The 12,922-nt window shown below is 31.8% G+C and overlaps 7 protein-coding genes across 7 annotated transcripts; 2 read left to right on the top strand and 5 right to left on the bottom strand. All coding sequences in view use genetic code 12, as the record gives it.

Annotated features, from left to right (window-relative positions):
- Positions 1-301: 301 nt before the first annotated feature.
- DAP1 (Dap1p) lies at positions 302-766 on the bottom strand (the record flags this gene model as incomplete). The annotated part of the gene is made up of 1 exon (XM_051758306.1): positions 302-766. One exon carries the CDS (start codon positions 764-766, stop codon positions 302-304), a length of 465 nt encoding a protein of 154 aa, XP_051613877.1.
- A 589-nt stretch (positions 767-1,355) lies between these two features.
- NAT5 (peptide alpha-N-acetyltransferase subunit) lies at positions 1,356-1,880 on the top strand (the record flags this gene model as incomplete). Its single annotated transcript, XM_051758307.1, has 1 exon — positions 1,356-1,880. The coding sequence occupies one exon, from the start codon at positions 1,356-1,358 to the stop codon at positions 1,878-1,880; it is 525 nt and encodes a 174-aa protein (XP_051613878.1).
- An 81-nt stretch (positions 1,881-1,961) lies between these two features.
- On the bottom strand, positions 1,962-3,983 carry KGF55_003507 (protein-transporting protein; the record flags this gene model as incomplete). The annotated part of the gene is made up of 1 exon (XM_051758309.1): positions 1,962-3,983. The coding sequence occupies one exon, from the start codon at positions 3,981-3,983 to the stop codon at positions 1,962-1,964; it is 2,022 nt and encodes a 673-aa protein (XP_051613879.1).
- Positions 3,984-4,295: 312 nt separating this feature from the next.
- ADE17 (bifunctional phosphoribosylaminoimidazolecarboxamide formyltransferase/IMP cyclohydrolase) lies at positions 4,296-6,068 on the bottom strand (the record flags this gene model as incomplete). The annotated part of the gene is made up of 1 exon (XM_051758310.1): positions 4,296-6,068. One exon carries the CDS (start codon positions 6,066-6,068, stop codon positions 4,296-4,298), a length of 1,773 nt encoding a protein of 590 aa, XP_051613880.1.
- Positions 6,069-6,693: 625 nt separating this feature from the next.
- On the bottom strand, positions 6,694-7,308 carry RPL15A (60S ribosomal protein eL15; the record flags this gene model as incomplete). Its single annotated transcript, XM_051758311.1, has 1 exon — positions 6,694-7,308. One exon carries the CDS (start codon positions 7,306-7,308, stop codon positions 6,694-6,696), a length of 615 nt encoding a protein of 204 aa, XP_051613881.1.
- Positions 7,309-8,140: 832 nt separating this feature from the next.
- Positions 8,141-9,958, top strand: KGF55_003510 (RNA-binding snoRNP assembly protein; the record flags this gene model as incomplete). The annotated part of the gene is made up of 1 exon (XM_051758312.1): positions 8,141-9,958. The coding sequence occupies one exon, from the start codon at positions 8,141-8,143 to the stop codon at positions 9,956-9,958; it is 1,818 nt and encodes a 605-aa protein (XP_051613882.1).
- An 80-nt stretch (positions 9,959-10,038) lies between these two features.
- Positions 10,039-12,900, bottom strand: KGF55_003511 (mismatch repair ATPase; the record flags this gene model as incomplete). Its single annotated transcript, XM_051758313.1, has 1 exon — positions 10,039-12,900. One exon carries the CDS (start codon positions 12,898-12,900, stop codon positions 10,039-10,041), a length of 2,862 nt encoding a protein of 953 aa, XP_051613883.1.
- Between the last annotated feature and the right edge of the window lie 22 nt (positions 12,901-12,922).

The following is a 12,922-nucleotide window of genomic DNA, read 5'->3' on the forward strand; positions in this document are numbered from 1 at the left end:
AAATTGTCTAACTAGATTTTTTAGTAATATAGTGGGATTCAAACTGAATTGATCCAGTGAGTAGTTGACCTATGATTGAAGTAGTCTTGATTCAATATTTTTTTCTTCAAATTGAAATTTTCCATCTCTTTCATTATTGTATGGAAGTCGGTCGGAAAAATTAAGAGTGTCGCAGAAATTATTTGAGACAATAATACTTTATGGTATTATATGGTGGTATTAATTGTATTAATAAATATTATATAGATTTAATAAATAGCTTCTTTCAAGACATCAGTTCTTAAACTCATCTAAATGCTCTCTAATTTTCATCTTTTACAGCTCCATTTTCATGTAAAGTTCCAACAACTTTATATCTATTTTCAAAATGTTCTTCCCATTGTTCCAAGCTTTCTTTTTCTAAATCTTTTAAATCTTTTAAATCATCAATTGGTTCATTAATTGGAGTTAAAACAGAAGGATCAAAAGAATTTAAAGCTAAACCTCTACTTGCATCTCTACCTGCAAAATTTTCATAAGGTCCACCTGGACCATAAAATGCAGAACCTTGACTTACATCAAATACTCTATTTTTAACAGCAATAAATATTTTAGGATGATCTTTTCCATTATATTTTTGTAATGTTTTAGGAGTAAATTTTCCTTCTACTATTGATTCAATTGGTGAATTTTTTGATGAAAATGGATTACCATTTGATACAAATTCTGTATAAATTGTTTTGACAAAGTATAATATAAGTAGGAAAACTATGATTTGAGTTATCATTTTTTCAATATTTGTGAAATTGGAACTTTAATATTGTGAAACAGGTAAGGTGAATGATTCGGTTAGTTGTGGTTGTATTAAAATTACTTAAATCAAATATTTTGGAGAGAATAAATAATATTTCAAATGCGGAGTTTTAACATCATAGACATTATTTTTCTATTGTGTTAATTTACATATCAAATGCATATGAATTCAGCTATAACAAAATGATAATTAAAGCTGAATCACAAAGACCTAGCCAAATCGACTCCAAACAGACTGTCCAGATCAATTGACCAACCCACTACAATTGATTTTAAGACAAAAGTCTCGAAGTTCCTCACTTAAATATTAGATATGTCTAATGGGCACATCAGGCATGGACTCACCCATCACTTAGATACTCGTAAAATCATTTAGCACAGTAGTTCGAAAAAACCAGTTAAGATTAGCTACAATGTCTTTTGAAACAACTAGGTAAATATTGCATTCCAATTCAATTCAAATTTGACTGCGAAATTCGAATTGAAAAAAAATTATTAGATCATATCACCGCGATTAAGCAATATCAATTCAATCTCAAATCAATTAAATTCAAGCACTCACAATGGGCAGAAATATTATAGCATTAGACGATCCAACGATAAATAACATTGGAGTATTTAAAAAAATAAATGAGGTTTCTTTACCAACTATTTATCCAGAATCATGGTATAAATCTAGTCTAGAATCAAATGAATATCTTGTACAATTAGCATATTACGCAGAATTACCAGTTGGAGCAATAAAAGCAAAAACTTTTAGTAATAATTCAATAAAATCAACATATCAAGAATCAATCAATTCATCCATATTACAAAAAACTCCAAATTGTGTATATATAGAAAGTTTTGCAGTTTTAAAAAAATATAGAAATTTAGGTATTGGATCTGAATTATTAAATTGGATTATTGAAGAAACTAAAAAAAGATTTATTCATGAAATTTTAATTCATGTACATGTAAATAATGAATATGCTTTGCAATGGTATAAGAAAAAGGGATTTATACAGGATGAAAATATAGTGAAAGATTATTATAAGGAACAAGGATTAGAGAATCCTGATGCATATATTTTAAAACTTAAAGTATAAGAATTCACTTTGAAATGTAATGACTAAACCTATGAATATGTGTAATTATATATATATATGTATTATTTTAACCGCACTTTATTAACTTTCATCTTCAGTCTCTGTATCTATATCTGTAAATACATCTTCGTCTTCATCATCATCTTCTTCATCTTCTTTTTTATCCTTTTTAGCTTTTGTAATTTCACCTCTTAAAGCAGCTAATGCTCCTGCTAAACTATCTTCTTCAGGATCTGAAATATCACTATCACTATCACTTTCTTCCGATTCCAGTTCATCATTATCTTCTTTTTTTCGTTTTTCCATTAATTTTTTAATACCTGCTAATGATTTTTCTTTTGGTAATGGAACAACTTCTAAATCTACTGGAATATCAACATCTACTCCATAATAAGCATTACTTTTTAATACAACTCTATAATAATAAGTACCAACATTTCCAGATGGTGTAGGAATTGGTATATTAAATCTTCCAATAGTACATTTAGTACCATCAATCCATTCTTCTTGTGTTAAATTTAAATTTGATAAATCTATATTTTCTAAAATTAATGGTTTTGTATCTTCAAATATTTTATTTTCCTTTTGTTGTATTACAAAACATGACCAATTTTGACGAATTGGTAATGGGAAATTTGGAGCATATGCAAAAGGTAATTTTGGTTGTTGTTCATTTACAGTGAAAGGATTTTTCATATATTCTAAAGTTTCTTCATCTTTTAATCTTTCTTCATCAATTTCAGGACATGATTTTAATTTTGGTGATTTTACTAAAAATTTTATTGAAATATGACAACTTGAATGAGGATTAACTTCTTCTTCACCTGGAACTTTGAATTCAGCATCGATAATTCTCAAAGATGGAATTTGTGATGCAACTGCTAATGCTGTTTCGAATTTTGCAGTGTCTGTAATACCTAAAGCTTTTTGGGCTTCTTCTTTTGATACGGCAAATAATTTACCTAGTTTTTTAATCGGTTGTTTAACAACTACTTCTTTATCAACGTATGGCAATTGTAAAATTTCTTGATATTTTCCATTTGGTGAAACTGCTTGAATGACAGCCTTTTTCAAATCTTCTGCTGCAAATATAGCATCCTGTAATCTGAAAACAGTTGCAATGTCTATTAATCCATCAATCAAAAACGGTATTTTGGCAATCAATTCAATTTTTTGTTTTTCATTAGTACTACGTTTCCTATCAAAATGATCTTGAACCAATTGCTTTCTTTCCTTTTGATTTAAATTTGGAGCTATTTCATTAATTTCTTCACTTTCAACGATATAGTCTAAAATGACATCGGGAGTAAAAATTTTTGCAGGATCTTTATCAGCAAATTTTCTTACAAAATTACCAGCAGTATTGATATGTAAACCTTTTTTAGTATGACTTTTAACATTATTCCACCATTTTCCAACAATTACAGGTAATAAAATACCAATTAAAATGAAATATATAACAACTACAATTGCACTATATTTACCTTCAACTAAAAATTGAGGCAATGCAATTCCATGAGTGATAGGTTGTTCTCCGTCTGGATGTCCATATCTAATGAAATTTTCTCTAGTAACTTCATCAGTTAAAGCTTTATATGCACTCGTTAATTTTATATATTCTTGTTCCATTTTTAAACGAGCCTCTTCAGTTAAATCTCTTGGTAACTTATCTGGGTGATATTTCAAAGATAATTTTCTATAATGACTTTTGATTTCTTTTTCACTTGCAGTGAAAGAGACATCTAAAATAGTATATGGATCAAATAATCCAGTCATGTCGGTTTCTTTCGTTACATATAATCCAAGATATATAACAGTGGCCCAACCTAAAACAATTATTATTAATGATTTATTCAATATTTTCGATGATCTTTGTTTATTTCTAAAACTTTTTATATCATTTAAATTATCAATTTTCAAAGTTTCTGCATCTTCTTTAATTGAACCAATAATTTTTGAATTAATTTTGGTTGGATCACTTGTACTTAATAAAGTTGCAAAATAATTGATTGTAATTGGGATTAAAATGAATGACAATAGAGCCAATATAAAAAATGGCCAGGTTTCCCCTTCTTCGTCATAATTATACTCAGATGATGCCATTGTATAATTAGATTGAAAGTGAATTCGGGGTGTGAGTTAAGTGAAAGATTGAATGAATTTGATAAATTAATCTACTTGACGTAACATATGCAATTTCTTAATTTTATTTTTTTTTCACGGAAAAGTTGAAATTTTTTTGTCTGACGTGTTGTATAATTTAGGCTCAACTGAAGAGGTTTATGCCAGTTCACTCAAAATATAAGCAGTTCCGACGAAACATCTTGCAAGAAGATAGGTCTCATACAAGTAAAAAGAAATTCGAAAACATGATTAATGATTTACATACAATGATAGCGTTATATTAAATTAAAATTAATGGTGAAACAAACGAATTGGGTTTTCAACATAAACAATGTCATTGGCATCTGCTGCATTGAATACAGCTTTGTCCATAACAGAACCACTTGGAGCAGCAATGAATTTGACACCTGATCTAGCTGCTCTATAAACATTATCTGGGAATGGGAAAAATGCATCTGATGATAATGCAACATTATTTAATTTACTTAACCATTCTTTTCTTTCTTCAGTAGTTAAAGGTTTTGGAATTTCTTCAAATTTTGATTCATATTCTGATTTCTCAGGTTCATCAGTTGGAATTTGATTTGAAACATATAAATCAATAGCGTTTGATTTCTCTGGTCTTTTAACTCCCTTTGCCCATTTAAAACCTAAAACTCTTGGATGTTGTCTTAACCACCAATTATCAGCTTTATCACCAGCAAGTCTAGTACAATGGATTCTTGATTGTTGACCAGCACCTAAACCAATGACCATACCGTTCTTGGCATAACAAACTGAATTTGATTGTGTATATTTTAATGCGATTGTTGCAAGGGTTAAATCAATTGCACCTTGTTCTGTTAAATCCTTATTTTTAGAAACAATTTCTTTAAATGATGATCCTTTTATAATTGCATCATTTCTTTTTTGTTGTAAAGTAACACCATATACTTGTCTGTTTTCCAAATTTTCTGGTGTGAAATTTGGATCAATTTGTAAAATACAATATTTACCTCCTTTTTTCTTTTTCAAAAGTTCCAAAGCTTCATCAGAATAACCTGGGGCAATGACACCGTCTGATACTTCTTTTGAAATGATTTGTGCGGTTGGTTTATCAACAATATTTGAAAGAGCAATGAAATCACCAAATGATGACATTCTATCAGCACCTCTTGCTCTTGCATAAGCATTTGCTAATGGGGATAAATTTTCTATATCTTCAACAAAATAAATTTTCTTTTCAACGTCTGATAATGGTAATCCAACAGCTGCACCTGCTGGCGAAACATGTTTAAAAGATGCAGCAGCTGGTAAATTCAATGAAGCTGATAATTCTTTAACTAATGGCCATGAGTTTAAAGCATCTAATAAATTTATATATCCTGGTGAACCATTCAAAACTTTGAATGGTAAATTTCCTTGTGAAACAAATGCTTGAGCAGGTTTTTGATGTGGATTGGCACCATATCTTAATGGTAATTGAGAAACATCTTCTGCATATTGTTTTCTGAAAAAATCTGAAATAGCAACATCATAATCAGCAGTATGCTCAAAAGCTTTTAAAGCTAATCTATTTCTAGTTTCAGTTGTAATATTTCCAGTTTTCAATTCTTCTAAAAAGTTTGAATAATCTTTAGGATCAGATAAAATAGTAACTCTTTGATGATTTTTAGCTGCAGCTCTTAATAAAGTAACTCCTCCAATGTCAATTTCTTCGATTGCTTCATCAACAGTAACTGCTATTTTTGAAACAGTTTCTTTAAAAGGATATAAATTACAAACAACATAATCAACTTTTTCAATTCCTTGTTCTTCTAAATCTTTCTCATCACTATCCAAGTTTCTTGCTAAAATACCACCATGAACAGCTGGATGTAAAGTTTTAACTCTACCTCCTAACATTTCAGGAGCATGTGTAATTGATGAAACATCTTCAACTGGAAATCCTGCTTCTCTAACTAATTTCGCAGTACCACCTGATGCTAATATTCTAACATTTGCATTAACTAAACCTTTCGCTAAATCCAATAATCCAGTTTTATCATAGACTGACAAAATTGCAGTTTGTTTGTGTTCAGTCATTTGTAACTATTCAGAATTAGTTGAATATGATAGATGGTGATGTTAATTGAGTCTTTTAAGTTGCGAAATCAAACGATTGTAAATTCGAAATTAAAGATTAAAATGATATCCCAAAAAAAAAAAAAAAAAAATTAATAATGAAGGATCAATCAACTTTCAAATTTTGATATTGAATGTTGAAGCAATAAAATTGATGTGCGATCTCTTGGAATTAAACTACCCAATTGATTAACTGAAATTGTTTCAATTCAAATTTAAGAAGGAGAGATTATACTATTCATCAATAAGTTGAGAATTTATTATGGTCGAGTATTGCATATAAAGTAAAAAATTGCAAATTAAGTTAATAAAATAAATTGACTCTTATTCAATTATCCTGAACAGGCTTTCACTACCGATCTCATGAAGACTTTACAAATGAACTATTGGTCTGCTTGCTCATCCATCGATCGATAAAAATAGTCCAGATAAAGAGAGTTTTTACAAATAATTCGGTGATCATAAAATTATCAAACATGTATTTCATTGTTAATCCTAAAAATGCTACATACACATCTTACTATTCAGTAATTTCTCAAACATGAACTCAATAATTTTACAAATGCACAACACCTGATCAAACAGTTTACTTTCTGTATCTCCATAAAGATAAAGTGTTGTGTTTTTTCCAAGTGTGTCTTCTACCAGCTTTGGTTTTGTTGTATAAGTGACCTTTGTTGATACCTCTTGATTTTTTACCAGCTGAAGTTAATCCTCTTGATTCTCTGTGTTTGTGAACAGCATTAGCGATCCAGTTGTATCTTGGATCTCTTCTGATAGCTTTATGTTGTGGATCAACTAAAATAACTTCGTAATATTTATAAGTTGAATCTTGGTTAACCCAGTATGAGTTTAAAACTCTTAAATTAGCAGCTCTTCTACCAACTCTTTCTTCAGCAGTTGATCTTAATGATCTTTGGTATTTCAAATGGTTAACACCTTGGTTGGTTGGTTTACCGTAAGTAGCACCTTTTGGAACTGGTCTTTTTCTACCACCTCTTCTGACTCTAATTCTGTAGATAACAAAACCTTGTTTAGCTTTGTAACCTAATCTTCTAGCTTTATCTGGTCTTGAAGGTCTTGAAGCTCTGTGAATGACATTTTTTTGTCTGTATTCCCAACATCTGACTCTGTATAAGAATCTCATGACATCAGATTGCTTTTTTCTTTGCAATTCTTCTAAATATTTGTAAGCACCCATGGTTGATTATTGTTGAACTTGATTAAGGTGGGGAGGATTGATTGTTCGAAAAAGAGAAGTAAATATGAAAAATTTCAAGTAATTTTGATAATATTACTTTTTTTTTTTTTCACTCACTGATGCGTCTAACAACTAAGTTTCACAAAATATTTACGAGAAAAAGGAAGATTGGTCTATAATTACCAAGAGTATATTATACAACTTGAATTTTACAATGTGAATCAAGTAGGCCACTCATTGACTTTGACCTTTGTAGAGCTGTTGGAACTTTGTTTAACAATTCAGTTTTTCGGGGTCCCGATGGTGCTGAAAACTAAGAGTAAGAGTATTGTTCAAGGGCTAGAGCCCTAAATAAACAGGCTACCAATCGCGGCCATAACTATATGAGCTACGTAGACTGAGCTACAGAGATTCGTTTCATCAGATCACATTAGACCAGTGGGTGCTACAAAGTGATATTAAACATTAGATCTCATCAGTTACAAATAACGTTGGCGTTTAGACTTAGCGGAGTGTCTCCGGTTTAATAATTAGCACAAGATCACAAAATTTCATAATCAGATTCTGACTCTGTGCCGAAAATGTTTTTCATCTTGTTTTAAGAGATAAACAATCAAGCCAAGCCTATGTGTAAAAGATGAATCTTTATTAGTTTATGAGAATTGGGTTTTTTTGTAGTCGATATAATTTTGTTCTTCATGTTTCGACTTTAATCAAAGACCAGTTTTGTGTTATGAATCTGAAACAAAAGTTACACAAACTAAAACTAAAGAATATGGAGATGATCATCAAGGCCTATTGATCTTTCCCTTCACATTCATTACCACCAACAATGGCAGAAACAGGGATCAATGAAAAAAGTCATTTCCCTTTACATGAAAAAGCAGAAGCATCAGACCTAAACAATCAAGTTGAAAATATAGTTACCAAACCAGATGAATCATATCAAAACAGTACAGCTTGTCTCAGCCAGAATTTGGAAGACCAACCATTGAAGTCTCTACCTGATTTAAACCAAGAGAATGCAGTCAATACACACAACGCTGAATCACAAGAAAGACCAATGACTCAAGAGTCTCGACAAACTTTGACCAATGAAGCAACAGATCATGCTCCAATTGATATTACTGTGGCCAACGATATACTCGAAAAGGAAACAGAAGATGTGGAAGTTGACAATAGAAGTGAGGAGAAACCGGAGGAAGATTCAGCAAAGTTAATGGAAATTGACGAGGGGGGAGATACTGTTGAAGAGAAGAAAAGCGAGGCCAGTGTCAAGCAAATGCCAGCAGAGACTGTAGATGATAAAAAGGAACCAGAGGAGACTCTTGATGACAAGAAAGATATAGAGGATTCTAACGAACTTGGAGCATCTACACTAAGCAACTTACCTGAAATTGATGCTACCGAAAAATTGGAAGCCTTTTCTGACGACGACATAAATGTTGATGATATATCCTCAGAGGAAAATGAAAATGACGAAAGCCTGCAAAGTGAAAGTGAAAGTGACTCAAACACTTCAACAGATGAGGAAATGTCCGATACCGATACCAATCATGCAAATGAGGACATAGGAGATGATGAAGAAGGAGAAACAAATGAAGGACCAATCAAGTCAGCTAATGAAATTAATGAAAAAGCACCAACACTACCAGAAAATTACCAAATACCAAATAATTCACCGATAGAGGAAATAGGAACTATTACCGGACTTGTTGATAATAGTGTTTTAATAACAGCAAAATATTCAGGAGAATTTCGAATACTAAAAGAAGAATCTATATTTTGTTTTGACGACCGAACAGTGATAGGACCATTGTTTGAGATTTTTGGTAGAGTTCAACAACCAATATATAGTGTGAAATTCAACAGCCCGGAAGAATTTGCAAAGTTTAAGGATAGTAAAGGAAAAACGGTTTTTTATGTTGTATCAGATTCTCAATTTTTATATACTGATTCAATAAAATATTTAAAGGGAACTGATGCAAGTAATTGTCATGATGAAGAAATTCCTGAAGAAGAACAAGAATTTAGTGATGATGAGCAAGAGCAAGCAGCCAAGCAAGCTAAAAAGAAAAGAAAAAACAAACAAAACAAAGGTGCAAGGGACAACGCCAACAATGATAATAAAGGTAAAAAAGTGCATAAGCCAAATGAAAATCATATTACTGCTCATCGGGCACATATACCATCTTATTCTCCGATAAGTCAAACGTATCACCCAAGAAACCAAAATAATTATCAACTACCTCAAATACCAATTCAATCGTACCAGTCCCCTCCTCAACCATCAGCGTATGGGGTTCCATATAATCCTAACCAACACAATTTTAATCATGCCCCTCAACAACCATCTGGATACCGTCCATATGGTCAAGCAATGCCATATCAAGTACCACAACAATATCCTCAACAATACGGTGCACTCCAGCAAAATCAGCCTTCACCATACGGACAATACTCAAATCCTCAAAGCCAATATCAACAACAGCAGGAACAACAATTACCGTATCAATCTATACCGCAACCACAACATGGCGCCCCAACGTCGAATCAAAATGTTGATCCTGCTCAATTAGCTCATTTACAACGGTTATTATTACAACAACTTCAAAATCAAGCCAACCAACAGAATCAATCTTTCCAATAACCGATCAGGATAAAAGTTTATTTTTGTTCCGCAAAAACATATTTATATTGAATATCTACAATCTATGCATTTACACGATCTCAATATGGAGATATAGATAACTTACTATAAATAGTTTCCGCCTCTTCTAATGCAAAATTAGGAAATCCAGCTTTTTTAGCAACTTCAAATGCGTAAGAACGTTCGCTAATACCAGGTTCCAATGTATGATCTATGAATGCTGCTTCTTGTTCATTTTTTGGTTTTAACACTCTTGTCCTGTAAAATTTTATGAGGGACTGGTCTTCATTCAGTGATTTAAGCAACTTATCTAGTTCCACCCCAAAATGAGTCGCAAATAGTGTTCGACACTTATTCTTCTTCAATAATGTGACCAAGGTAGCATAAGCAATAGCAAGACCTTCTTTCCCGCTTGTACCTCTCCCGATTTCATCCACTATAGCTAACAGTTTTGAAGTTGCATGAGTTAAAATATTGCTTGTTTCAATCATCTCTACCATAAACGTACTTAAGTCATTATACAAATCATCAGATGCTCCGATTCTAGTAAATACTTTGTCTACGACACCTATTGTTGCCTTTTCAGCCGGCACAAATGAACCAGCTTGTGCTAATATGACAATTAATGCATTTTGCCTCAAAAATGTACTTTTCCCTCCCATATTTGGACCTGTAACTACCCATAATTTTTCTTTGGTTGCACTCAATGACAAATCGTTTGAAGTAAACATATTACCAGAACTTTTTAAACTCGACTCAACAACGACATGACGACCTTTTTGAATTCGCAATTTTGAACTTTCAACAATACTTGGACACACCCAATCATTTTCCTCTGCTATTGTTGCAAATGAAGATGTTACATCCAAAAAGTCAACAGCTTTTGCTAATAACCTAAGTTTAGGAATTTCATTAATAACCACATTTCTCAAATTTTGAATAATCTCGTTTTCAATTTCTTTTATCAAATCTTGTTTAGAATGCAATTCTTGTTGTAATGTATTCCACATTGCGGGCCTATAAACGAGTGTTGTTTTCTTTTGCAGTAAGACGTCACGATGTAATGCATGGGCAATTTTTTTTATCGAAGACACTTTACCAGATATAGCCAAAACATTATATAGTTTCCCTAATTGATCCTTTTTAGATATTGTAAGTTTAGGATCATATTGCTGAAGTTCTTTAAGTAAATCCTGCAAAAATTCATTTTCTTTTTCAACTATTCTTCCCAACTCAACATGTAATTTCTTTAGCTCTTCATTATAGTCCGGTCGAATTACAAAATATGATTGTGAAACTGATTCTTCATCTTCTCTTATCCTGTATTGTTTCATAAAATTATTCGTAAATAAGTCATCCTCTTCAAATTCAGCCTCATCATCATCAATGGCTCGTTGTTGACCAACAGCCAGGTTATCAATTACATCAATATTATTTAATTCCTCTTGAATAATGGCATCATTGATTGTTTCAGCAACATATAATGGGATATCAAATTGTTTAGTGAAATTCAACAACACTTCCGATTTGTCGATATTATTATTAGTAAATTCTTCCAAAAATAATTTTAAGTCCCTTAATTCAATTAGTGTATCAGCAATTTGTTTTAAATTCGTAATATCATCACCAGTTCCAGCCGACAATTTTTGGACTATACGTATAAAATCAGCTATTCTTTGTAAACGGTGTTTTACACCGAGTCTTAAATGATTTTCGGAAAGAAATAGCTTCACATAATTTTGCCTTTCTTGAATCTTTTTCACATTTAATAATGGAGAGTTTAACCATTGGATCAATAATCTCGATCCTGATGATGTGCAAGTTCTTCGTATCGTCGATAAAAGAGTCCCACTAGCAGAGACTTTCCTTCCTGAGCCTCTTTCAGTCAATTCCAAAGCCTCTCTTGTTCTTGAATCCATTTGAAGACTTTCTTTACTATGGTATCTAATGGGTAAATCTAGTAATGAATCCGCGTCTGGTAAATTTACATTGACATATGACAAAGCCAAATTTAAAGCTGATTGTTCTCGAACACTTAAATCTTCCAACGCCTTTCTCACAGCAGGAACTGTTGCCTTAAATTGTAATTTTAAATCTGAATATTGAGTGTTGTGAAACCTAACAAAGTATCGTCTAAGTTCTTGCAAAGGTGGGAACCATTCAACAAATGATTTTGATGATTCCATATACTCTTTTGATATCAAAATTTCACTGGGATTAATTCTTGATATATCAGAAATCAAATTACCCAATGTAGTTTGTTGAACAAAGGTATCACCGACTGAAACATCTACCCAAGCTAATCCAATGATCATATCTGGATCTGCTGGCTGTTTCATCATATTTGGCGGAAGCGATATTGAAAGCATGAAATTATTTTGATTAAAATTTAAAAATGATTCATCAATCAAAGTCCCTGGTGAGACTATTCTTGAAACCTTTCTATGTATCAAATTTTGATTCGTTTTGCTAAGGTTATTATATTGATCAATGATTGCAACACTAACTTCATGATCATGTATCAACATTTCCATAAATTTTTTAAGTTGAGATAAGGGAAAACCTGCCATTGGAATAACATGATTACTAGTTTTTTTATAAGCAACTTTCAAACCCAATTTTGGTCCATACTCTTCAGCTTGATCAAAATGCATTTCATAAAAACTCCCAACCTGTATAAGACTAACACATCCTGGATTCAGATCTATCAACCTCTTCATTGACGCGTATAATGGTGTAAAATTAATTTCCTCCTTTCTAACTTTCTTGCCATTGCCAATGCTTTTGTCTTTTCGACCACCTCTATCCCAGTTTTCAAGTTCTCTTGATACATTAGCCGATTTGGAAGTAGCTGCAATGGTTGCCAACTTACATTTTGGGGAGCTAGCTATATTCAGGATACAACATTTGACAAATTTGTTAGCTCTTGGAAGTAGTATCATCAATTCATATCAATCGTTAATC

Source organism: Candida pseudojiufengensis, assembly GCF_024610245.1.
Source record: "Candida pseudojiufengensis strain CBS 10847 chromosome Unknown scaffold1, whole genome shotgun sequence".
In the NCBI taxonomy this organism is placed as follows: Eukaryota; Fungi; Ascomycota; class Pichiomycetes; order Serinales; family Debaryomycetaceae; genus Lodderomyces; species Lodderomyces pseudojiufengensis.